Source organism: Amblyraja radiata, chromosome 5 (genome assembly GCF_010909765.2).
Source record: "Amblyraja radiata isolate CabotCenter1 chromosome 5, sAmbRad1.1.pri, whole genome shotgun sequence".
Lineage (NCBI taxonomy): Eukaryota > Metazoa > Chordata > Chondrichthyes > Rajiformes > Rajidae > Amblyraja > Amblyraja radiata.
The window spans coordinates 74,812,605-74,836,875 of NC_045960.1; the positions used below are offsets into that span (position 1 = coordinate 74,812,605).

A 24,271-nucleotide genomic window follows, 5' to 3' on the forward strand; every position below is an offset into this window, starting at 1 on the left:
AGGCTAGATGCAAGAAGATTGGTCCCGATGTTGGGGAAGTCCAGAACAAGGCGTCACAGTTTAAGGATAAGGGGGAAGTCTTTTAGGACCGAGATGAGAAAAACATTTTTCACACAGAGAGTGGTGAATCTGTGGAATTCTCTGCCACAGAAGGTAGTTGAGGCCAGTTCATTGGCTATATTTAAGAGGGAGTTAGATGTGGCCCTTGTGGCTAAAGGGATCAGGGAGTATGGAGAGAAGGCAGGTGCAGGATACTGAGTTGGATGATCAGCCATGATCATATTGACTGGCGGTGCAGGCTCAAATGGCCGAATAGCCTACTCCTGCACCTATTTTCTATGTTTCTATGACCTCCCTACCATCGAGGGGATCTATCGGAGTGCTGCCTCAAAAAGGCTGGCAGCATTATCAAGGACCCACACCACCCTCGCCACACATTCATCTCCCCACTACCTTCAGGTAGAAGACTGCAACGTCCAGGTTCAGAAACAGCTACTTCCCCACAGCCATCAGGCTATTGAATTCAACTCAAACAAAACTCTGAACATTAATAGCCCATTATCTGTTTATTTGTACTTTATCTGTTTTATTTATTCATGTGTGTATATATTTATACAATGGTATATGGACACACTGATCTGTTCCGTATTCTTGCCTTCTATAATTCTGTTGTGCTGAAGCAAAGCAAGAATTTCATTGTCCTATCTGGGACACATGACAATAAACTCTCTTGAATCTTGAATCTACCTCACCTGTTGAATGTCACACTATTTTCAGTTCTCCTTAAAGTTCCTTTCCATTATGGTCTTCTAATCGGTTTCAACAGGATTGCCTTCCATTTATCCAAACACTCAACCTCGGGCAGAGGCCTCTTCTCCAAAACAATAATGTTTACTATCATTAAATAGGGGGAAAATAAATTAGTCCAGATATAGTTCATGTGTGCCTTGTATCTTTGCAATTACACTTCTCTACTTTATATATTGCAAACCACCCTTGAAATAAGGGTAAGTTGTTTGCCAACCGCCAAAAAAAACTACATAGAAGAAGAAATAAGGGTCAGTGTTCTGCTGTCCTTGTGACTTAGCTTTCTTTGTTTTTGCTCACAAGAAGCACCTTCTCGAAAGCTTGACACGAGAATGGCAAATTGAAGAGTCATAATCGAGAAGTGTTTTCATTAGCCTTTAAATTCCTCAAAATGAGGCACAATATTTATTTTGTTTTTTTTTAAAAAGCCCTTCATAGTAATGCCTAACTACGCGTTGTACCCGCACGTTGAGTTTCTGCACTGAATAGCAAGTTCAAGACTTTGAGAAAGTTTCTGCCAAAGATCTTTGGTTTCTGCCACTCAGTGAGCCTGGGGTTTGGCGGATCTGTCAATCAACAGGGAAGGAGGGGGAATGGTGTCATCGCGTCATTACGTAATGACGTCAGTACGTAGAGGTTGTTAAGAGCTTCCGGTTGGAGTGCGGGCAGAGCCGGGATTCCATCCGGTGAGCGTGGGCAAGATGGCGATGCAAGCGGCCAAACGGGCCAATGTGAGTCTCGCAGCGACAACGCGCTGATCCCCGAACAGGGCCGCGGGGGGAGAGGAGACAACTGCTCCGCTGGGGATCAGTCCAAGCTTCACCTCACCTGGCAACTCGCCTCCCGTCCCCGTCACTTCCTTCTCCCCACAGCCTTCTCCCTGCTTCCTCCCCTCCAGTCCCTCCCACAGCCCCCTCCTCCCCTCCCCTCCCACAGCCCCCTCCTCCCCTCCCACAGCCCCCTCCTCCCCTCCCCTCCCACAGCCTCCTCCCCTCCCCACAGCCTCCTACAATCTCCTCCACAACAGCCTCCTACCCTCCCACAGCCTCCTCCTCCCCTCCCACAGCCTCCTCCTCTCCCCACAGCCTCCTCCCCACAGCCCCCTCCTCCCCTCCCCTCCCACAGCCTCCTCCTCTCCTCCACAACAGCCTTCTACAATCTCCTCCACAACAGCCTCCTACCATCCCCACAGCCTCCTCCCCTCCCCACAGCCTCCTCATCCCCTCCCCTCCCCACAGCCTCCTCATCCCCTCCCCTCCCCACAGCCGCTTCCTCATCTCCTTCCAACAGCCTCCTCCTTTCCAAGTCCCTTCCCCGCAGCCTCCTCCCCGTTCCCTCTGCTGCTTCACGCTTCCCTTCAGTAGAGGGTAAATATAAGGAGGTACACAAAATTGCTGGAGAAACTCAGCGGGTGCAGCAGCATCTATGGAGCGAAGGAAATCGGCGACGTTTCGGGCCGAAACCCTTCTTCAGACTGATGGGGGGTGGGGGGGAGAAGGAAGGAAAAGGGGAGGAGGAGGAGGAGCCCGAGGGCGGGCAGATGGGAGGGTGGGAGGAGACAGCTAGAGGGTTAAGGAAGGGGAGGAGACAAGCAAGGCTAGCAAAATTGGGAGAATTCAATGTTAATGCCATCCGGACGCAAGGTCCCCAGACGGAATATGAGGTGCTGTTCCTCCAATTTCCGCTGTTGCTCACTCTGGCAATGGAGGAGACCCAGGACAGAGAGGGCGGATTGGGAATGGGAGGGGGAGTTGAAGTGCTGAGCCACCGGGAGTTCAGGTAGGTTATTGCGGACTGAGCGGAGGTGTTCGGCGAAACGATCGCCCAGCCTCTGCTTAGTCTCACCGATGTAAATCAGCTGACATCTAGAGCAGCGGATGCAGTAGATGAGGTTGGAGGAGATACAGGTGAACCTTTGTCGCACCTGGAACGACTGCTTGGGTCCTTGAATGGAGTCGAGGGGGGAGGTGAAGGGACAGGTGTTGCATTTCTTGCGGTTGCAATGGAAAGTGCCCGGGGAGGGGGTGGTGCGGGAGGGAAGGGAAGAATTGACGAGGGAGTTGCGGAGGGAGCGGTCTTTGCGGAAGGCATACATGGGGGGAGATGGGAAGATGTGGCGAGTGGTGGGGTCACGTTGGAGGTGGCGGAAATGGTGGAGGATTATGTGTTGTATTTGCCGGCTGGTGGGGTGAAAGGTGAGGACCAGAGGGACTCTGCCCTTGTTGCGAGTGCGGGGATGGGGAGAGAGAGCAGTGTTACGGGGTATGGATGAGACCCTGGTGTAAGCTTCATCTATGGTGGTGGATGGGAATCCCCGTTCCCTGAAGAACGAGGACATTTCCGATGCCCTAGTATGGAATGTCATCCTGGGAACAGATGCGGCGGAGGAATTGGGAGTAGGGGATGGAGTCTTTACAGGGGGCAGGGTGGGAAGACGTGTTGTCCAGATAGCCATGTGAGTCAGTGGGTTTGTAATGTATGTCGGTCAGGAGTCTGTCCCCTGCGATGGAGATGGTAAGGTCAAGGAATGGTAGGGAAGTGTCGGAAATGGTCCAGATGTATTGGAGTGCCGGATGGAAGTTGGTGGTGAAGTGGATGAAGTCAGTCAGTTGTGTGTAGGTGCAGGAGGTGGCCCCAAAGCAGTCGTCAATGTAACGGAGATAGAGGTCGGGGATGGGGCCCTGGTACGTATTGAACAAGGATTGTTCAACGTACCCGACAAAGAGGCAGGCGTAGCTGGGGCCCATGCGTGTGCCCATAGCTACGCCTTGTGTTTGGAGGAAATGGGAGGAGTCAAATGTAAAGTTGTTGAGGGTGAGGACCAACTCCGCTAAGCGGAGGAGAGTGTCAGTGGCTGGGTATAGGTTGCTCCTCTGGTCGAGGAAGAACCGGAGGGCTCCGAGGCCATCCTGGTGGGGGATGGAGGTGTAGAGTGACCGGACATCCATGGTGAAGATGAGGGGGTGAAATATAAGTTGAGGTTTAGTTAACAACAACCTTTTCTTCCTCTTTCAGATTCGTTTGCCACCTGAAGTAAACCGCATCTTGTACATAAGAAACTTGCCATACAAAATAACAGCTGAAGAAATGTATGATATCTTTGGGAAGTATGGACCAATCAGACAAATCAGAGTGTAAGTGAAGATCAAAATAACATTTAGATGCTGGAGGTTGACACCTTGTTTCAATTAAGCAACTCTTGCTTCTTGTAGGCACAAAGAACTGGAGATGCTGATTTACAAAAAAAGACTGCTGGAGTAATGCAGCGGGTCATGCAGTTGTGGGTCAGGAGCCTTCTTCAGACTGATTGGAGTTTGAGAGAGAGCTAGAAAAGGGGTGGGGGGTGAAATCTGGCAAGTGGTGGGTGAATACAGGTGAGGGATGTTTTTGATTGACAGATAGCTGGACAGAGATGAAAAGACAAAAAGTGTGGGATAAGGATAGAAGAGGCACCAATTGTGAAACCAGAATACACGTGGAGGGAAGAAATTAGTGTACATCCAGGTGGGTCATAGGGAAGAGAAGAAGGGGAAAAGAGGGTAGGGGAAGTCCAATAACTGGTCTGAGTTTGTAGTATATGTTGGTCAGTAGTCTGTCCCCTATGATGGAGACAGATTAAGAAAGAAGAGAGAGGTGTCAGAGAGACACAACACCTATCCCTATACCTCCATCACATCCATCCAGGGACCCCATCGGTTCCTCCAGGTGGGACAGAGGTGCACATGCACCTCTAACTATCCACTGCATTCGGTACTTCCAATATTATCTCCTTTACATTGGCGAGACCAAGCATAGACTAGGTGGTCATCTCGCCAAACACTTGCACAGTCTGCCAAGGCCTGCTGGGTCCCTCATTTGCTAACCATTTGAATTGACTTTTCTGTCATGGGCCACCTCCATTGCCAGAGTGAGGCCATATGCAAACTGTAGGATCAATACCTCATATTACTTAATCACAGAACATTTTTGGCTCTCTATGCATTCAGTTGCTCAGGGGACATCGCCACTATAGCGGGCAACTAACTCAGTCTGGGGTGTCAGATCCCGCTATACCAGCTGTGGCTGTAAGAGGCTGAGGGGCTGAATCTGAAATTCATTCAGCCCCTCGGCTCGAGATACTCTGACCTTGAACTTGGTGTTCTTGAGTGCCGGAGAAGGTTTGATGTGCAAGCAACTGACATCCAGCTTGTCTTTGGTTTCCACGTTGCATTGCGCTGGTGTGAAAGTCACAGATGAGCTAACCTTCAATGAGGAAATTGCAAGTAGTTATTTCTAGGTCCACCAGAGCAAGGAATGTATGATTTCAGCTGATGAAACTTATAATAGATAATTTTAATAATGTTCAAATTACGTAAGTAATTGTGTCTTGCATTGCAGTGGAAATACACCCGAGACGAGAGGAACTGCCTATGTGGTATATGAAGACATTTTTGATGCCAAGAACGCTTGTGATCACTTGTCGGGATTTAATGTTTGCAACAGATACCTTGTAGTGTTATACTACAACGCCAACAGGGTAATTGTTTCATTCTTGAATTGCATTGTTATTTAAGTAATGGGCTTTTAAACAATTTGACATTATATTGGTAATTTGTACTGTAACATCTAGCACTTCACAAATGGGTGTAAGGGCGGTTCGGTAGTGCAGTGGTCGAGTTGCTGTCTTACAGCTCTTTCAGTGCCAGAGACCTAGGTCGGTCAATCAATCAATCAATCAGTTTTATTCGTCACTTGCACATAAAGTGCAAGTGAAATGAATTTGCCAGCAGCGGTACAATGAAAAAGAACACACAAAAACCTTCTTCAATCTGAAGAAGGGTTTCGTCCCGAAACTTTGCCTTTTTCCTTCGCTCCATAGATGCTGTTGCACCCGCTGAGTTTCTCCAGCTTTTTTGTGTACCTTCGATTTTCCAGCATCTGCAGTTCCTTCTTAAACACACAAAAACCTAGGTTTGATCCTGACTATGAGTGTTGTCTGTACGGAGCTTGTACGTTCTCCCCGTGACCGTGTGGGTTTTCTCCGAGATATTCGGTTTCCTCCCACACTCCAAAGACGTACAGGTTTGTAGGTTAATTGGCCTATAAAAATGGAAATTGTACCTAGTATGTGTAGAATAGTGTTTATATGTAGGGATTGCTGGTCGGTGCGGACTCGCTGGGCTGAAGGACCTGTTTCGGCGCTGTTTCTCTAAAAAAAAAGGGAGATAATTGAGGTTTCTCGAGTGAGAGAAAACCTTAAAAGAGATGCTGGATTGCTAAAATTGGAAATTAGCATTTTATGCTAGTGCGTAGCTTGAAGTAGTGCATGGATTTTGTTTCATGGTGGAAATCTAGATTGTACTGAATGCATTATTTAACATATAAAAAAACTACTCGGTATTTGTGTATGCTTTAATAGTTAACAATCCAAGATGGTTTGCTATGGTAACTGACTCAATTTTCTTATTGACATTAATACATATATATGTTCATCTATAGTTTAGAAGTCTGGTTATTTTGTAGCTTTTAATTATCTTCATTTTACCATGTAAATAGGCATTCCAAAAGATGGATACAAAGAAAAAGGAAGAGCAACTCAAAATTCTTAAGGAAAAATACGGAATCAACACAGAAACAAAATGAGTCATTGAATTTTTGCTTCATTTTTTGCATTGATAATATGGTTGCTAGGGTTTTGAAGCATTTTGGAACGCTTAAGTGCTTGGTTTAATCTCAACAATTTGATACTTTGAGAAAGTCATTTACTTAGGTCAACTATTGTAAATGATTTCTTTGTTTGTAACTATTATGCTGATTTTTAAAAAAAAGACAATTTAGTACATTTATTGGTATTTAAATCACTTTGTTTTTACTGTACTTGGTTTGTGTTGAAAATTTTCTACAGAATGTGCACTCATATATTATGAATCCTAAAACATTATTTTGTATAAAAGCTGTAATTGTCGTCTCAGTCTCTTAACGACATTGAATTAGGTAGTCAGTTATGGATAATGTTTTTTTTAGAATAGGTTGGAAAGGAAGTATCTGTATACTCAAACTGCAATTCCGTATGATCTTCCATTACTCTCTAACACCCAATTTGTAATGCTCAACATTGTGAATTACAGAATTGCAGTAATCCCATTTTCACAAGTGTGCACACAAATTTAGTGTGCATGTTATTATATGGCATTAGGTGGTAATGTTAACCCCAGAACATACTGTTAGTACAAGACCGTCAAAACAGGGAAACAAATCGAGTCAGGTTATCTTTCTTTGTTGGGAAGGTTCACTTCTGTGAGCATGCTGTGTATTCTTTATCTTCATGATAAAACCATTCCCGGTATAAAACCAGTCTTATATTGATAAAGAGTAATATTTAGTTTAACCTGAGATATAGGTTTATAGGATAGGAATCAATATTTCACAAGTAAATTAAATTGCAACAGAATCTATTTAACTTTTGTCTGGGTAACTTTACACATGGTAAGAGCTGCTCTGCTTCTGTGGAAAGGTAATGTGAAAATGTCCATATTTATTCTAGTTTTTAAGTTGAGCAAATTTGAATCAATGGAAATTTATTTCTTAAATATTCACAGGACCTACTTTAAATTGTACTAAAATCCACAGATAAACCAGTTTAGTCGAATATAAATTGGAATGGATTCCTGCTGGATTTAACAACTATTATGCAGGTCCTATTACTGAGAATGGCAATAAGCCAATTAATAGCATTTTTTAAAATATATCTGATTTTATGTAAGAAACACTGACCTTGCAGATTAACTTTTTTTTAAATAAGTAAAATCAAATAAACAAAATTTCTGAAAATTGCCGCTCAGACAGTAGAGACTGAAAAAGTGTATGGTCATTTCTAAAAAAAAAAACAAAGATAAAACAAGTTTTAAGACACAGTGGAAAGGGGTAGACGAGGGTTCAGAAAGGGGAGGTTTGTGATGGATTGGACAATGCCAAAGTTAAATATGGTATCAAGGAAAAGATAGGTGGGAGTGGGATCAGCAAAATATATACAGGCCATCGCAAGTCAAAACATGACTGGAGGAGGACGAATAATTGATAAAAAATAAATTCGTTTTGAGTCTAGTTGAAATGTGAATTTGCTTCTCACACATTGGGATAACGTAGGCTAAGGTCAGAGAAATCAGCATGGAGTGGGACTGTAAACATTACAGGCGCTGATAGCTCAAGAGTATTGTTTATGGATCAGATGGAAGATCCCCGAAAAATGCCTGATCAATCCAGGATATTGAGAGTGATAGAAGAGTGAAGCTGTGTGTTACAGAGCAAAGTGTCTTCAAACTGTTCAAAAGAAGATGGCACAGGATGCATTTAGTAGATAGGTACCAGAAATGTGGCGGGAAAATGAGTGGTTCAGAGAGAGGGTAAAATATGAGAGAAGGAATATGAGAAATTAATTCAAGATGATGGATGTGAAAGAGTATGGGGGATCCTTGGTTGAGGAAAAAGGTAGACACGCCCAAAAACCACTGGCTTGAAATGGGGATAGAAACTTGGAAAGTACAGTGAAGACCTTACTGGAATATAGGATGGCACGTAGTTAAGGTAGCTGGAAAAGTCAGTAGCTTATATTTCAAGACTTAAACACAGAAATTGAGCTTGTATGGTGAAGGAAAAGAAAGGAATGGGAGGAGAGGGTTGAAATTAACAATAAAGATTTTTTTTCATTTCAAGGCAAGAATGGGAAGTGGTACCTCATCAATCATATATTTTGCAACAAGAGATGAAGGAGAAAAGATAGACACAAAATGCTGGAGTAACTCAGTGGGAGAGGCAGCATCTATAGAGAGAAGGAATAGGTGAATTTTCAGGTCGAGATCCTTCGGACCTTCAGGAGAGAACGTTCCTAGGCAGAAATAAAGAATGTTCAATATTTTGTGATATAGACATTTTTTTGTGATGATAAGGCATAAAGGTTAAAAACTAGTTTTTCAATTTTTCATAATAATTAAAATTACAAAAAGATATCAATGCTTATAAAGTTAAATGTATTACTTAAATCAGGCCCTTAAATGGGATGCCAATCTGCCATAGGCAAATAGCAAGGAACCATATGTGTACCTTTGTCTAGGTATGTTACAAAACTTACCTTCAGCGGCGCCGCAGTTCTGTCACTGCCTGTGTGCGCGACTTTGGCGCCTTTGAGAGGGGGCAGGTTTAAAATGCTGTTTTTTTCCAGCCTATTGAAATCGATTTTTGTCAGGCTGTTTAGTTGCTGAAGAAAAATCGCTCCGACATTGGTTTTATTAAATTTTTTTTAAACTGCACTGGATATTTTAATAGCAGAAGTAAATTAAAAATCTTCTAAGCCGTTAACACCGACAACGGGGACGGATTTCACGTACGGGACAGGTAAAGGAAAGCCGCTTATTTTACATATAAACGTGCTTCTTAGGATGCCTTTAATCAAAATTTCACGTTGCGAAAATGTGATTATGTAAATATAGAAACCGGCAGTATTTTTCCTGCCGATATGGGGTTCAAATTCACTGCAACCGCAACATTCCATACGATCGCGTTTCACAAAATCCCACTCGCAAGATGATTTAAATGGCCATTAATTTATGGGAATTAAACACTAAATTCCTTCAATTTGACAATGAGATTTAAAAATCATGTATTGTGAATTCTTGTGTGAATGTTCTTTGGACACTTAGGCTATTTAAAAGTGTTAACCTTTTCTTAAGAAATTGATAGATGTTTTTGGAATGGAATGCTATTTATTGTCATTCAAACCTAGGTTTGAACGAAATTTCATTTCTACAGTTTTTTACATTACAAAAAAAAAAACCCAAGACCCACAGTTTACATAAACATCCATCACAGTGAATCTCCAACACCTTCTCACTGTGATGGAAGGCAAAGTCTTTATCTCTTCCCTTTGTTCTTCTCCCGCGGTCCAGCAGTCCAACTGCAGCGTCGAGGCGAACTGGGGCTCCAATGTTAAAGCCCCCGGCGGGCGATGGTAAGTCCTGTGGCCGTTTAAGCCACGCGGGGCGATGTTAGGCCCCTTTAAACCCCGCGATTCCAGCAGGAGAAGTTGCCGTTGCGGAGCTCGGAAAAGCGGTCTCCCACCAGGGACCAGCGAGCTCCGTTGTTCCTATCCACCCGGCCTGCGGCCGGAGCCTCCGAACTCCAAAGTCGGGTCGTAGTCGTGCGCCACCACAGCTCCCCCCGCTCCGAAGCCGGCCAGCTCCGCGATGTCAGTTCCGCAGGCTCCGTGACTGGAGTCCTCAGGTTAGTCCTGGCCAGAGGCCGCTGCCGGCTCCACGATGTTAGGCCCAACGACATCCGAGACCCGACAGGGATTAGTTGGGTCCCCGCACAGGGAAGAGATTAATCGGTTTCCCCCACAGCCCCCCCCCCCCCCACATATACACAGCTAAAAATAAAAACTAGCTCAAGACATACATTTAACAAGACAAAAACAAAGACAGCCGACTGTAGTCGAGCCGCTGCCGTTAGGAGCCGCCAATTACCCCAGATCTAGTAATTGAATTTTGTAATTAGCTACAATTAGCTAACTAACTAATTATATGCTTTAACTTCAGGTAATCCAAGTAAGATTGTTTCATAGGTACACAAAATTGCTGGGGAAACTCAGCGGGTGCAGCAGCATCTATGGAGCGAAGGAAATAGGCGACGTTTCGGGCCGAAACGTCGCCTATTTCCTTCGCTCCATAGATGCTGCTGCACCCGCTGAGTTTCCCCAGCAATTTTGTGTACCTTCGATATTCCAGCATCTGCAGTTCCCTTTTGAACAAGATTGTTTCATATTTGTTTCAGAATGCTTCAATCTATAATAACTGAAAATGTCATTCAATTCTCTTAACTTTTAAGTTCCAAGTTCAAGTGAGTTTATTGTCATGTGTCCCTGAGGACAATGAAATTCTTGCTTTGCTTCAGCACACAACATAGTAGGCATTTACTACAAAACAGATCAGTGTGTCCATATACCATAATATAAATAGATACACAGATGAATAAATAAACTGATAAAGTGCAAATAACAGATAATGGGTTATTAATAATCAGAGTTTTGTCCGAGCCAGCTTTAATAGCCTGATGACTGTGGGGAAGTAGCTATTCCTGAACCTGGTTGTTGCAGTCTTCAGGCTCCTGTACCTTCGACCTGAAGGTAGCAGGGAGATGAGTGTGTGGCCAGGATGGTGTGGGTCTTTGATGATACTGCCAGCCTTTTTGAGGCAGCGACTGCGATAAATCCCCTCGATGGAAGGAAGGTCAGAGCCGATGATGGACTGGGCAGTGTTTACTACTTTTTGTAGTCTTTTCCTCTCCAGGGCGCTCAAGTTGCCGAACCAAGCCATGATGCAACCGGTCAGCATGCTCTCTACTGTGCACCTGTAGAAGTTAGAGAGAGTCCTCCTTGACAAACCGACTCTCCATAATCTTCTCAGGAAGTAGAGGCGCTGATGAGCTTTCTTGATAATTGCATTAGTGTTCTCGGACCAGGAAAGATCTTCATGGATGTGCACGCCCAGGAAATTGAAGCTCTTGACCCTTTCAACCATCGACCCGTTGACATAAACGGGGCTGTGGGTCCCCCTCCGACTCCTTCCAAATTCCACAATCAGTTATGGGCTTTTGACTGTCCTTGATCACAGCTTTTGAGTTAAGTCAATGGAAAAGCAATAGGGAACAAAATGCTAATTTCCGAGTCTGAAAATGGCCATAACATTTTTAATACTGAAGATATGAAAGTGAATTAGGTGTCAAATTAAACTTATTTTTATACTTTATCTGATGGGATAAATTGCAGATTTGATTTTTAAAATCTCAAAATTTTGTAACATTGCTACTTTGTCTCCAAAAAAAGTACTGCTCGGTTCCTCTCCTAACATCTCTGGAGAAAGTGAGAAAAGTTTTCTTTTAACAGACAGAAGGAACACTGAACATAAAACATTGCTGGCCAAACAGTTTTTACTGATATATAGGACAATTTTAAAGCCAGCATTTCTTTTTCTGCAAACAAATCTATGCATAGATTTTAAGGTAAATGAATGTCCATCTACATTATTCACTATAGTGAGAAAACTCCACAGTGGTCACAAGACAAAACATTCTAGTTTATTGTTATATGCACAAGTACGGTGAGGTACAGGTACAATTAAAATCTTGCCTGCAGCAACATCATAAGCACATCATAATCATAAGGTTATATCCTTGGTCATTTCTGAGGCAGTTAATTCACACCATAACCAACCTATGAAGCACTTCATAATGGAGTGTAATTGCTACTGGATGGTAGTTATTGACACAGTCAGCATGCAATTCTTAGGTATCAGTACCTAATGGATGCTTTTTTGAAGCAGGTGGAAATATGACCTTTTGAAGCCTTTAGCTTTGGACAAAATGTATTACCCCAGACTAAATAAGAGAACTTACCCTTGAAGTACAAAGGCTGTCATTGACCCATAGCCTTTCAATTTGTGAATGGATTAAACGGTACCCGGACGTGGCGCCAACAGACAAGAAGTCGAAGCAAAGAAGTCGAATCCAAAGAACCGAATAGAAACGAGGCCGAAATGCCAATGAACCGAAAGAGTCTGAATGCGAAACGCCTACTAACCGAAAGGATGGGACGCCTAAATGCAAACTAACTGAAAGGGCGGGATGCCTAAAAGCCAACAAACCGAAAGGCTGTGTTGCCTAAAAGCAAACTTACCGAATGACCGCTCAGTCGAAACGCTACCTACCCGAAAGGCGGCGTCGCCTACAAGCCAAAGGACCGACTGCCGCTCAACAGAAAAGTCCAATAACATCTTGCTTCGGCTTCTTGTCTGTCAGCGCCGCGTCCGCACACGGGATAAAACATGGGTAATTACCAATCTTTGCATTCAGTAATGAATTCAGTAGTGTTCATAATGCACATGAGGCAATTTTCTTTCCAAAGCAGCTCTGGATTTTGAGCTGATATCATTATGACCATTTCTTTAACCTTATTTCCCTTGCCCTCTCAATTCTGCAGAATTGTTTGTTATGCCACTATTATGATTCCATTTCTGATAACTATCAATTAGAATGTGTATAAATAGCTATATTGCTGCAATTTATGTTAACCAATTAAACAGAATAAGGCTAAAACATATATTTTTTGGTAATGCTTTAGTAATTGACATGAGCAACTTCAAGATTTATCTGGCCAGTCAAAAATATCGAGGATCTTTGTTTCCTTTCTCCAACTTCATATTGAGCACTTATTATTTCCTATGAAATGTTTTTTTTCTTTTTCTTGGTCGATTAGTTCATTCCTGTCTGCAAAGGATGCTACAGTGGAGATAAACCAGAGCGAGCAACTTCATTTGCTTAAACCCAGAAAAACATTGTGTGGAAGCAATCAGTGAGGCCCATAAATATTAAACACTATTGTCATCATTCCTGCATTCAGTCCTTCACTTTGACAGAGCAACAGGTGTTACAGAGGGGGGGAAAAGTAAGTTATTGAGCTCACTCATAGGTTAATGAGGGTGCCATTACTCAGAACACCAGAAACCTGTTATATCATATTAGCTACTTCACAAGACATGCATTAGTGATGAGAAGTAGCTCTTAGGTTCTCAGTTCAAAACTGACAGGTAAAAAGTCATTCCTTGTAGGGCAGTAATTTACAATGGCAACTGCCCAAACTTTGGACAGAGAAATGGTCAGTAGTCAACCTGTCAATTTATGGTCTAGAGATTACAATACATGTTTATGGTCAGTATATTATTAATTGCATATTAAGAATCTAAAGTATATAATTGCCACTATTTTCAGTCTTTCCCAGAAAATCAACCAGACTTATTAAATGTAATTAAACGTATCCTCATTAAGAGACGTATTCAGGTAGCTTCTGAAAGATAAAAAAATAATGAAAACAAACTTGTGGTGTCATTCTCAGGATTTGCTGGATCTTAGTGGCTAGTGGTGATATTCACGTCTTGTTTATTATTTTATTGGCAGCCTTGGTGGCTTGTATGGCAAAATCTTTATTTTACAGCCCATGTGTTTCATTAAGTTATCACTTGGCATTAGGTAATACCGCATAGACAAATTCTTGGAAGTAGTGTAAGGATTTGCTATTGTGATGACTTGTGCTGTTAAATTTAGCAGAATTACAGAGTTGATGTGGACAAGCGTTTCCCTTTGAGAATAGGGAAGATTCAAACAAGAGGACATGACTTCAGAATTAAGGGACAGAAGTTTAGGGGTAACACGAGGGGGAACTTCTTTACTCAGAGAGTGGTAGCGGTGTGGAATGAGCTTCCAGTGGAAGTGGTGGCGGCAGGTTTGTTGGTATCATTTAAAAATAAATTGGATAGGCATATGGATGAGAAGGGAATGGAGGGTTATGGTATGAGTGCAGGCAGGTGGGACTAAGGGAAAAAAGTTGTTTCGCACGGACTTGTAGGGCCGAGATGGCCTGTTTCCGTGCTGTAATTGTTATATGGTTATATGGTTAATATCCAAGACCAAAAAAGTAAGATTTAAATTTAATCTTGCGGAAAGTGCAGACATGATACCTGTTTACCTGGACATTTGCCTTTTAATATTCGGATAAGAATATATAACATTGTTTCTTATTTTAATTAGTGCATCTTTCAATAGTTCCTCCGCATGCAATTGTATCAGAAAATAAAAACTTGGCAAGGAGTCATGTGAATAAGTGCACAGTATGCTAACACCAAAACTAAAGTTCCCTTTTAATAAGGCAAATGATACACAATGCAAAATACTTCTTTGGTTGATGGCCATTATATAACTGTCACATTGCGTTATATAAGATGGTAATACATTGCTATAAATGTACAGTGTCTAATCATCTGAGTCATATGGTTTGATTGCTGTCACAGTTCTATCTATAAGAGACACGACTAATTGCCTATGACCACAGGTGAACATTACCATTTCATACACTGTAATTATTCATGAGTTCATCTGAAGGTCAGCAGTGAAAATACACTTGATTTCTCTCTTAGTGTAAGATAAAATGGCAGAGAGAAGATACAGGTATTTAGCAGAATGGTATCCAGGGTGTTTGTGATGTACAGGGAGTGTGAGATCATGCTAATTAGAACATTATGCCACAATCAATTACTGACAAAAACATATTCTATCTGCACCTCCTCGATAATTGTGATGCTCAACAACATCAACAGATGGGATTCTGGTATTTTTTTTAGCAAAAATAAATCAGATGGTAAATGTAGTCAAAATTCATGGGCTTTTTTAGATCATGCTCTTGTTGATTTATTATTTATTTATGCTAAACGGGTTTGTTCTACCTCATCTACAAAAGTCCAAAACAAATCAGGACCAGTGGGCAGCAAACTGAAAGAGAAGACATGAAAAATGATGTGTGCGACATGGTCACATTGAAGTGGCAACGAGCCACACGTTCGCCTGAAGCTTCAGATCAAGGCTTTCTTTCATACAATAGAATGATTGTTATCTGCTCCCCAACCCCAAAATGCTGTTAACATTCAGCAGGTTAGGCAGCAAATGTAACAAGAAAAACAGTTAATGTTTCAAGAAGGGTTTCGGCCCGTAGCCTATTTCCTTCGCTCCATAGATGCTGCTGCACCCGCTGAGTTTCTCCAGCATTTTTGTGTACCTTCGATCTTCCAGCATCTGCAGTTCCTTCTTGAACACTAATGTTTCAGCTCAATGGCTTTTCTTCAGATGGGATCTCAACTAGAAGCATTAGTCTTTTAGTGAAGACTGAAAACACACTTTAGCCAACAGAAAATACTGGTAGACACAAGAAACTGCAAATACTGGAATAGAGTCACACAGCATGTAAACAGACTCTTCGGCCCAACTTGCCCATGCCAACCAACATATCCCATCTACACTAGTCCCACCTGTCTGCATTTGGCCTATACCCTTCTAAACCTCTCCTATCCATGTACTTGTCCAAATGCCTTTCAAGTGTCATGACAGTACTTGACTAATAGAGCGGTAGCTCCACTTACCAACCACACTACATCACAACATTCTGGTCTGTAAGCCAAACACTTAGGAATTTTCCAAGTGCACTTTAGATATCTACATGCGCAATATACAATATAGCAACGCTGCCCCTTTTTACTCTAGCACTTTAATTTTACATTTTTTAATTATAATGTTTTTTTTAACTGTCTGCTGTTCTACCAAAGCACCAAGTCAAATTGCTTGTATGTGTACATACTTGACCAATAAATTGCCTCTGATTTTGATTCTGATTCTGATTCTGATTCTGATTCTGATTCAACTACCTCCTCTGGCAGCTCGTTTTTGTGAAAAAAATCTCCCGTTGGGTTCCTATTAAATCTTTCCCCACTCATGTTAAACCTACATCCTCTGGTTCTTGATTACTTCACTCTGGGTAAAAGGCTCCGTGCATTTACCCTATCTCTACCCCTCATGATCTTATACACCACTATCTTACCACTATTGGTAAGTAAAATCATCTATCGCTACTACTTCTATAATTCAATATAATAATAAAAATAAAAATAAAGGTGAGTAATTGGTGGTGCATCTCCAAGTAATTAATATTCTTTAATTTAATGAGAGCAAAGGAAGTATTTTAAGAATAATGCACCATGTAAACTTGATCAAATGGAATGCCTCCTTCTGCACAATGTGGAAAGCCAGGGCTATTTCTAGAGTCTGGGGTGAATGCTTTTGGGTATTTGAGTCAGAGTGATGAGACGAGAACCAACTACCAGATGTAATATATATGCATTTTCAAAAGACATTCAACAAGATACCAGGCAAGAGACAATATATGCCAATGGATGGTGAATTGGCTAATGCCCCTGTCCCACTTAGGAAACCTGAACGGAAACCTCTGGAGACTTTGCGCCCCACCCAAGGTTTCCGAGCGGTTCCCGGAGGTTGCAGGTGGTTGCCGGAGGTTGCAGGTAGTGGAAGCAGGTAGGGAGACTGACAAAAACCTCCGAGAACCGCACGGTAACCTTGGGTGGGGCGCAAAGTCTCCAGAGGTTTCCGTTCAGGTTTCCTAAGTGGGACAGGGGCATTAGTAACAGGGAAAAGTGAGTTGGGGAAAGAGCCATTTTCAGATTGACAATCCATAACCAGTGGCCTGCTGTAGGTACCAGTGCCGGGACTGTAATTGTTTACAATATAATTAACGACTTGAGAGGAAAGAAGTGAATGGACCATAGCTAAAGTGAGAATGATACAAATGTAGTAAGCTGTGAGGAGGTTACAAAACATTAAGAGAGATATTAATAAGTTTCACAAATGGGCAGAAAGTTGACAATGGACTAAAATGCAGGAAAATATCAAATTCTTCACTTGAAAATGAAACACAGATAGCTGGCACACACACGAAACAAATGTAAATGCTGTCATTTTTATAAAGGGGTTTGGAGTATAAAGGGAAGTTTTACTGTAACTGTGAGGTGACATCTAGAGTACTATAAAAATGTTGGCCTCCTTATTTAAGGACATAAATATTATCATTGGAGGTGGTTCAGAGAAGATTGACCACAATGATCCCCCAGATGGTTGCAATAGGAAAGAATCAGGTTGGGTCTTTATTGAATAGAGTTTAGAAGAATGATAGGTGTTCTTGTTGAAACATCCAACATTTCTCAGGGGCTCGGCAGGGTAACTAAACCAATACAGATACCAAATGCTGGGAAGTTATTTCTACTTGGGGGAGGATGTAAAATTACAGCAGGTAGTTTGAGAACAAGGGTGCATCCATATAAGAAGGAGTGGAGCATCTTTAATATTCCCTGAGCCAGAACATAGTGAAAGCTGGATCCTTGAACATAATCAAAGCTATCATGAATAGATTTTAAATCAATTGAACGATGAATGGTGTGTAAGCCATGATCTTATTGAATGCGTGAGCAGGCTTGGCCAAATTGCTCACTTCTGTTCCTATCCCTTATGGTCTGTGTTAACATCATCAATAAACTTGAAAACGTGACTTTCTATCTTTTTATCCAAGTCATTTAAAAATATTTCATGCTTGCAGACCTTGTGCAAGTCCACATCCTGGCCATTATTCCTAGATTCTTTTTCTTGTGCCTCAGCCAATTTAATAAACGAGGAACAAATTTTCCCTGTATTCCACAGGGTTCAATCACTTGAACAATTTCATCAAATGCCTTCTCAAAGTTAATATTAATAACACAATAAAAATGATCAGCCCGCTACTTCAGCAGCTTGTTCATAAAATTCACTCCAAGGAGGCCTGGAACACATTGTGAGGGGTGATGGTGGAGGCAGATACGATCTTGGTGTTTAAGAGGTTTTTAGATAGGCACGTGGAAGTGTAAATAATAGATGGATTTGGATCATATACTGTACAGGCAGATGAGATAAATATTTTTTAACTTTCATCATGATTGGCACAAACATCGTGGGCTGAGGACCTGTTCCAGCACCGAGCCTTGCGGTACATTGCGGCCTACATGAAGACCAGATACGACCTTGGTAAGGCCATCAAAAAGACCAAAAGGGACTTCTGCTCCAAACTGGAGGACGAGACAGATGTTCGGCAGCTGTGGCAGGGCCTGAATGCAATCACCTCCTACAAGGCAAAACCAGGAGGCAGCTCGAATGTCAGTGTAACATCACTCCCTGACGAGCTCAATGCGTTTTACGCACGCTTTGACAGGGAGAATACTGATGTGCCTTCCCGATCCCCCATTCGCTGTGATGGCATTTCAGTCTCAGTCACAGAGGCCGATGTCAGGAAATCCTTCAGAGGGGTGAACCCCCGAAAAGCACCTGGTCCTGATGGTATACCCGGTCGTGTTCTAAAAACCTGTGCGGACCAACTGGCGGGAGTTTTTACGGACATTTTCAACCTCTCACTTCTGAGGTCTGAGGCCCCCACCTGCTTTAAAAGGGCATCAATTATACCAGTGCCCAAAAAGAGTAAGGTGACGTGCCTCAATGACTATCGACCAGTGGCACTAACGCCGGTGGTGATGAAGTGCTTTGAGAGGTTGATCATGGAGCAAATCAACTCCTACCTCGACAAAAACCTGGACCCACTGCAGTTCGCGTACCGCCACAACAGATCAACGGTGGATGCGATCTCGCTGGCCCTCCACTACGCACTGGACCACTTGGACAACAAAAACTCATATGTCAGGCTGTTATTCATTGATTACAGCTCGGCATTTAACACAATCATCCCCTCTGCAACTGGTTACCAAACTCGCAGAACTGGATCTCTGCGCATCCCTCTGCAACTGGATCCTCGACTTCCTCATCCACAGACCACAGTCTGTTCCTATTGGTGGAAATGTGTCAGCCTCGATAACACTCAGCATGGGAGCACCTCAAGGCTGCGTGCTCAGCCCCCTGCTGTACTCACTCTATACCCATGACTGCGTAGCGAACCACAGTGCGAACTCCATCATCAAGTTCGCTGATGACACCACTATTGTAGGGCGTATCACTGATGGGGATGAGTCAGAATACAGAAGAGAGATCGAGCAACTGTCCATATGGTGCCAGCGCAATAACCTGGCCTTCATCACCAGCAAAACCAAGGAACTGATTGTGGACTTTGGAAGGAGTAGGATGGGGACCCACAGCCCTATTTATATCAACGGGTCGATGGTTGAAAGGGTCAAGAACTTCAAATTCCTGGGCGTGCACATCTCTGAAGATCTTTCCTGGTCCGAGAACACTAACGCAATTATCAAGAAAGCTCATCAGCGCCTCTACTTCCTGAGAAGATTACGGAGAGTCGGATTGTCAAGGAAGACTCTCTCTAACTTCTACAGGTGCACAGTCGAGAGCATACTGACCGGTTGCAACGTGGCTTGGTTTGGCAATTTGAGCGCCCTGGAGAGGAAAAGACTACAAAAAGTAGTAAACACTGCCCAGTCCATCATCGGCTCTGACCTTCCTTCCATCGAGGGGATTTATCGCAGTCGCTGCCTCAAAAAGGCTGGCAGTATCATCAAAGACCCACACCATCCTGGCCACACACTCATCTCCCTGCTACCTTCAGGTAGAAGGTACAGGAGCCTGAAGATTGCAACAACCGGGTTCAGGAATAGCTACTTCCCCACAGCCATCAGGCTATTAAACCTGGCTCGGACAAAACTCTGATTATTAATAACCACTTTCTGTTATTTGCACTTTACCAGTTTATTTATTCATGTGTGTATATATTTATGGACACATTTATCTGTTTTGTAGTAAATGCCTACTATTTTCTGTGTGCTTAAGCAAAGCAAGAATTTCATTGTCCTATACAGGGACACATGACAATAAACTCACTTGAACTTGAACCTCACTAGTCACTTCCAGCCATTCTGAAAGGGACCTGTTAATCCCTACTCTTTGTTTCAGTGGGGGCGCTGTGAGACGGCTGCCCTGCCAGCAGCGTGTTCGTTATTTCTACCTTTTTTATTTTTTTGGTGTGTCTAATGTCAGTTTGGATGTCTAGCGGTATGTCTTATGTGGGGGGTAGTGGGGAGGGGAAAGGGGGGAAACTGTTTTTGGTTGCTTCCTCCACGGAGAGGCAACTTTTTCCATGTCGCATCCCTTGCGACCTAACACCATGGATTGGAGTGGCCTTTCCCGGAGTCAGGCCCAGAGCATCGGCAGCAGGCTCAGCATGAACTTTCCATCGCGGAGCGGGCGAACACTTGCCAAGGGCCGCCATAGAGGAGTGCTCCGAATGCTGGCCTGGTGTCGTTGACGTCATGGGACTGTGGTCTGCGGAGCTTTTAGCTATGGGCGCGGCATGGACATACCCTCCGGAACATGGGATCCCTCGCCGGGGATCGCCGAAGAAGAGCTTCGACCGCCGGCCCTTGGCCGATAATATCCTAAAGCCACGGTCTGCGGAGCTTCTAGCCGCAGGCGTAGCGTGGACTTACCATCGTGGACTTAGCCTGTGATCCCTCGCCGGGGATCGCCGGAGAAGAGCTCCGACTGCCGTCCTGCAGCCTATAACATCCAGAAGCCGCGGTAGGAAAGTGTTGATTCGGGACCTCCAAGCCGCAGAGTGTGTTTCACCGTCCCGACGTCAGAGTTTAGATCACCCCGACGAGAGGGCTTGTACATTGAGGGACGTCTGTAGTGGCGACTAAAGAGAGTCTACGGCCCCGACCGTGGGTGAACAAGGGAGGAGGACTGGCTGAACCTTTTTTGCCTTCCACCACAGTGAAGAAGGCTGTGGTGGATGTTTGTGTTAAATTTTATTGTGTATTGTGTGTTCTTTTTAAGTGTATCTCTGCTGGCAAATTCATTTCACTGCATGTGACGAATAAAATGTACTTTGACTTTGACTTTCCTGTCTGCCAACCAATTTTCTATCCATGTCAGCACTCTACCCCCAATACAATGTTTTCTAATTTTGCCCACTAATCACCTATGTGGGACCTTATCAAATGTTTTCTGAAAGTCCAGGTACACTACATCCACTGGCTCTCCCTTGTCCATTTTCCTAGTTACATCCTCAAAAAATTCCAGAAGATTAGTCAAGCATGATTTCCCCTTTGTAAATCCATGCTGACTCGGACCGATCCTGTTACTGCTATCCAAATATGCCACTATTTCACCTTTTATAAGTGACTCCAGCATTTTCCCAACCACCGGTGTCAGGCTAACTGGTCTATAATTCCCGGTTTTCTCTCTTATGCCTTTCTTAAAAAGTGGGATAACATTAGTTACCCTCCAATCCACAGGAACTGATCCTGAATCTATAGAACATTGGAAAATTATCACCAATGCGTCCATGATTTCTAGAGCCACTTCCATAAGTACCCTGGGATGCAGACCATCAGGCCCTGGGGATTTATCAGCCTTCAGTCCCATCGGTCTATCCAACACCATTTCCGGCCTAATGTGGATTTCCTTTAGTTCCTCCGTCACCCCAGATCCTCTGGCCAGTAGTACATCATGAAGATTGTTTGTGTCCTCCTTAGTGAAGATGGATCCAAAGCACCTGTTCAACTCCTCTGCCATTTCTTTGTTCCCCATAATAAATTCACCCTTTTCAGTCTTCAAGGGTCCAACTTTGGTCTTAACTAATTTTTTCCTCTTCACATACCTAAAGAAGCTTTCACTATCTTCCTTTTTATTCTTGCAAGATATCATGCAAGCTCAAGCATGAACTTGTCTTGAGATCTTAATTTTTACTCCTTTATCATTCTAACTTTCCATCTACATTAATAATTATTGTAACTTTTGAGGTTGATTTGAAGCTCAGCTAACATTTTTATGCAGCTAGATAGTGTTGTTTAGAAACACAGAAACATAGAAAATAGATGCAGGAGTAGGCTATTCGGCCCTTCGAGCCTTCAATATGATCATGGCTGATCATCCAACTCAGTATCCTGTACCTGCCTTCTCTCATACCTATTCTCTCCATACCCCCTGATCCCTCTAGCCACAAGGGCCACATCTAACTCCCTCTTAAATATAGCCAATGAACTGGCCTCAACTACCTTCTGTGGCAGAGAGTTCCAGAGATTCACCACTCTCTGTGTGAAAAATATTTTTCTCATCTCGGTTCTAAACGATTTCCCCTCTATCCTTAAGTTGTGACCCCTTGTCCTGGACTTTCCCAATATCGGGAACAATCTTCCTGCATCTAGCCTGTCCAATCCCTTAAGAATTTTCTAAGTTTCTATAAGATCCCCCCTCAATCTCCTAAATTTTAGCGAGTACAATCCGAGTCTATCCAGTCTTTCTTCATAAGAAAGTCCTGACATCCCAGGAATCAGTCTGGTGAACCTTCTCTGCACTCCCTCTATGGCAATAATGTCCTTACTCAGATTTGGAGACCAAAACTGTACGCAATACTCCAGGTGTGGTCTCACCAAGACCCTGTACAACTGCAGCAGAACCTCCCTGCTCCTATACTCAAATCCTTTTGATATGAATGCCAACATACCATTCGCTTTCTTTACTGCCTGCTGCACCTGCATGCCTACTTTCAATGACTGGTGTACCATGACACCCAGGTCTCGTTGCATCTCTCCTTTTCCTAATTGGCCACCATTTAGATAATAGTCAGCTTTCCTGTTTTTGCCACCAAACCGGATAACCCACATTTATCCATTTATACATTTATACTGCATCTGCCATGCATTTGCCCACTCACCCAACCTATCCAAGTCACCTTGCAGCCTCCTAGCATCCACCTCTCAGCTAACACTGCCCCCCAGCTTTGTGTCATCCGCAAATTTGGAGATGTTGCATTCAATTCCCTCGTCCAAATCATTAATATATATTGTAAATAGCTGGGGTCCCAGCACTGAGCCTTGCGGTACCCCACTAGTCACTGCCTGCCATTCTGAAAAGGACCCATTTACTCCTACTCTTTGCTTCCTGTTTGCCAGTCAGTTCTCAATCCACATCAATACTGAACTCCCAATACCGTGTGCTTTAAGTTTGTATACTAATCTCTTATGTGGGACCTTGTCGAAAGCCTTCTGAAAGTCCAGATATAACACATCCACTGGTTCTCCCCTATCCACTCTACTAGTTACATCCTCGAAAAATTCTATAAGATTCATCAGACATGATTTACCTTTCGTAAATCCATGCTGACTTTGTCCAATGATTTCACCACTTTCCAAATGTGCTGCTATCCCATCTTTAATAATTGACTCTAGCAGTTTCCCCACTACCGATGTTAGACTAACTGGTCTGTAATTCCCCGTTTTCTCTCTCCCTCCCTTTTTAAAAAGTGGAGTTACATTAGCTACCCTCCAATCCTCAGGAACTACTCCAGAATCTAAAGAGTTTTGAAAAATTATCACTAATGCATCCGCTATTTCTGGAGCTACTTCCTTAAGTACTCTGGGATGCAACTTATCTGGCCCTGGGGATTTATCGGCCTTTAATCCATTCAATTTACCTAACACCACTTACCGGCTAACCTGGATTTCACTCAGTTCCTCCATCTCATTTGACCCGCGGTCCCCTGCCATTTCCGGCAGATTATTTATGTCTTCCTTGGTGAAGACGGAACCAAAGTAGTTATTCAATTGGTCCGCCATGTCTTTGTTCCCCATGATCAATTCACCTGTTTCTGAGTGCAAGGGACCTACATTTGTTTTTACTAATCTCTTTCTCTTCACATATCTATATAAACTTTTGCAGTCAGTTTTTATGATCCCTGCCAGTTTTCTTTCATAATCTATTTTCCCTTTCCTAATTAAGCCCTTTGTCCTCATCTGCTGGTCTCTGAATTTCTCCCAGTCCTCTGGTAGGCTGCTTTTTCTGGCTAATTTGTACGCTTCATCTTTTGCTTTGATACTATCCCTGATTTCCCTTGTTATCCACGGATGCACTACCTTCCCTGATTTATTCTTTTGCCAAACTGGGATGAACAACTGTTGTAGTTCATCCATGCAGTCTTTAAATGCCTTCCATTGCATATCCACCGTCAACCCTTTAAGAATTAATTGCCAGTCAATCTTGGCCAATTCACATCTCATAC

The 24,271-nt window shown here is 43.1% G+C and overlaps 1 protein-coding gene across 1 annotated transcript; it reads left to right on the top strand.

Annotated features, from left to right (window-relative positions):
* Positions 1-1,435: 1,435 nt before the first annotated feature.
* On the top strand, positions 1,436-8,787 carry sf3b6 (splicing factor 3b subunit 6). Its single transcript, XM_033021554.1, has 4 exons — positions 1,436-1,538; positions 3,823-3,941; positions 5,185-5,323; positions 6,343-8,787. Exons 1-4 carry the CDS (start codon positions 1,509-1,511, stop codon positions 6,427-6,429), a joined length of 375 nt encoding a protein of 124 aa, XP_032877445.1. The 5' UTR covers positions 1,436-1,508; the 3' UTR covers positions 6,430-8,787.
* The last annotated feature ends 15,484 nt before the right edge of the window (positions 8,788-24,271 follow it).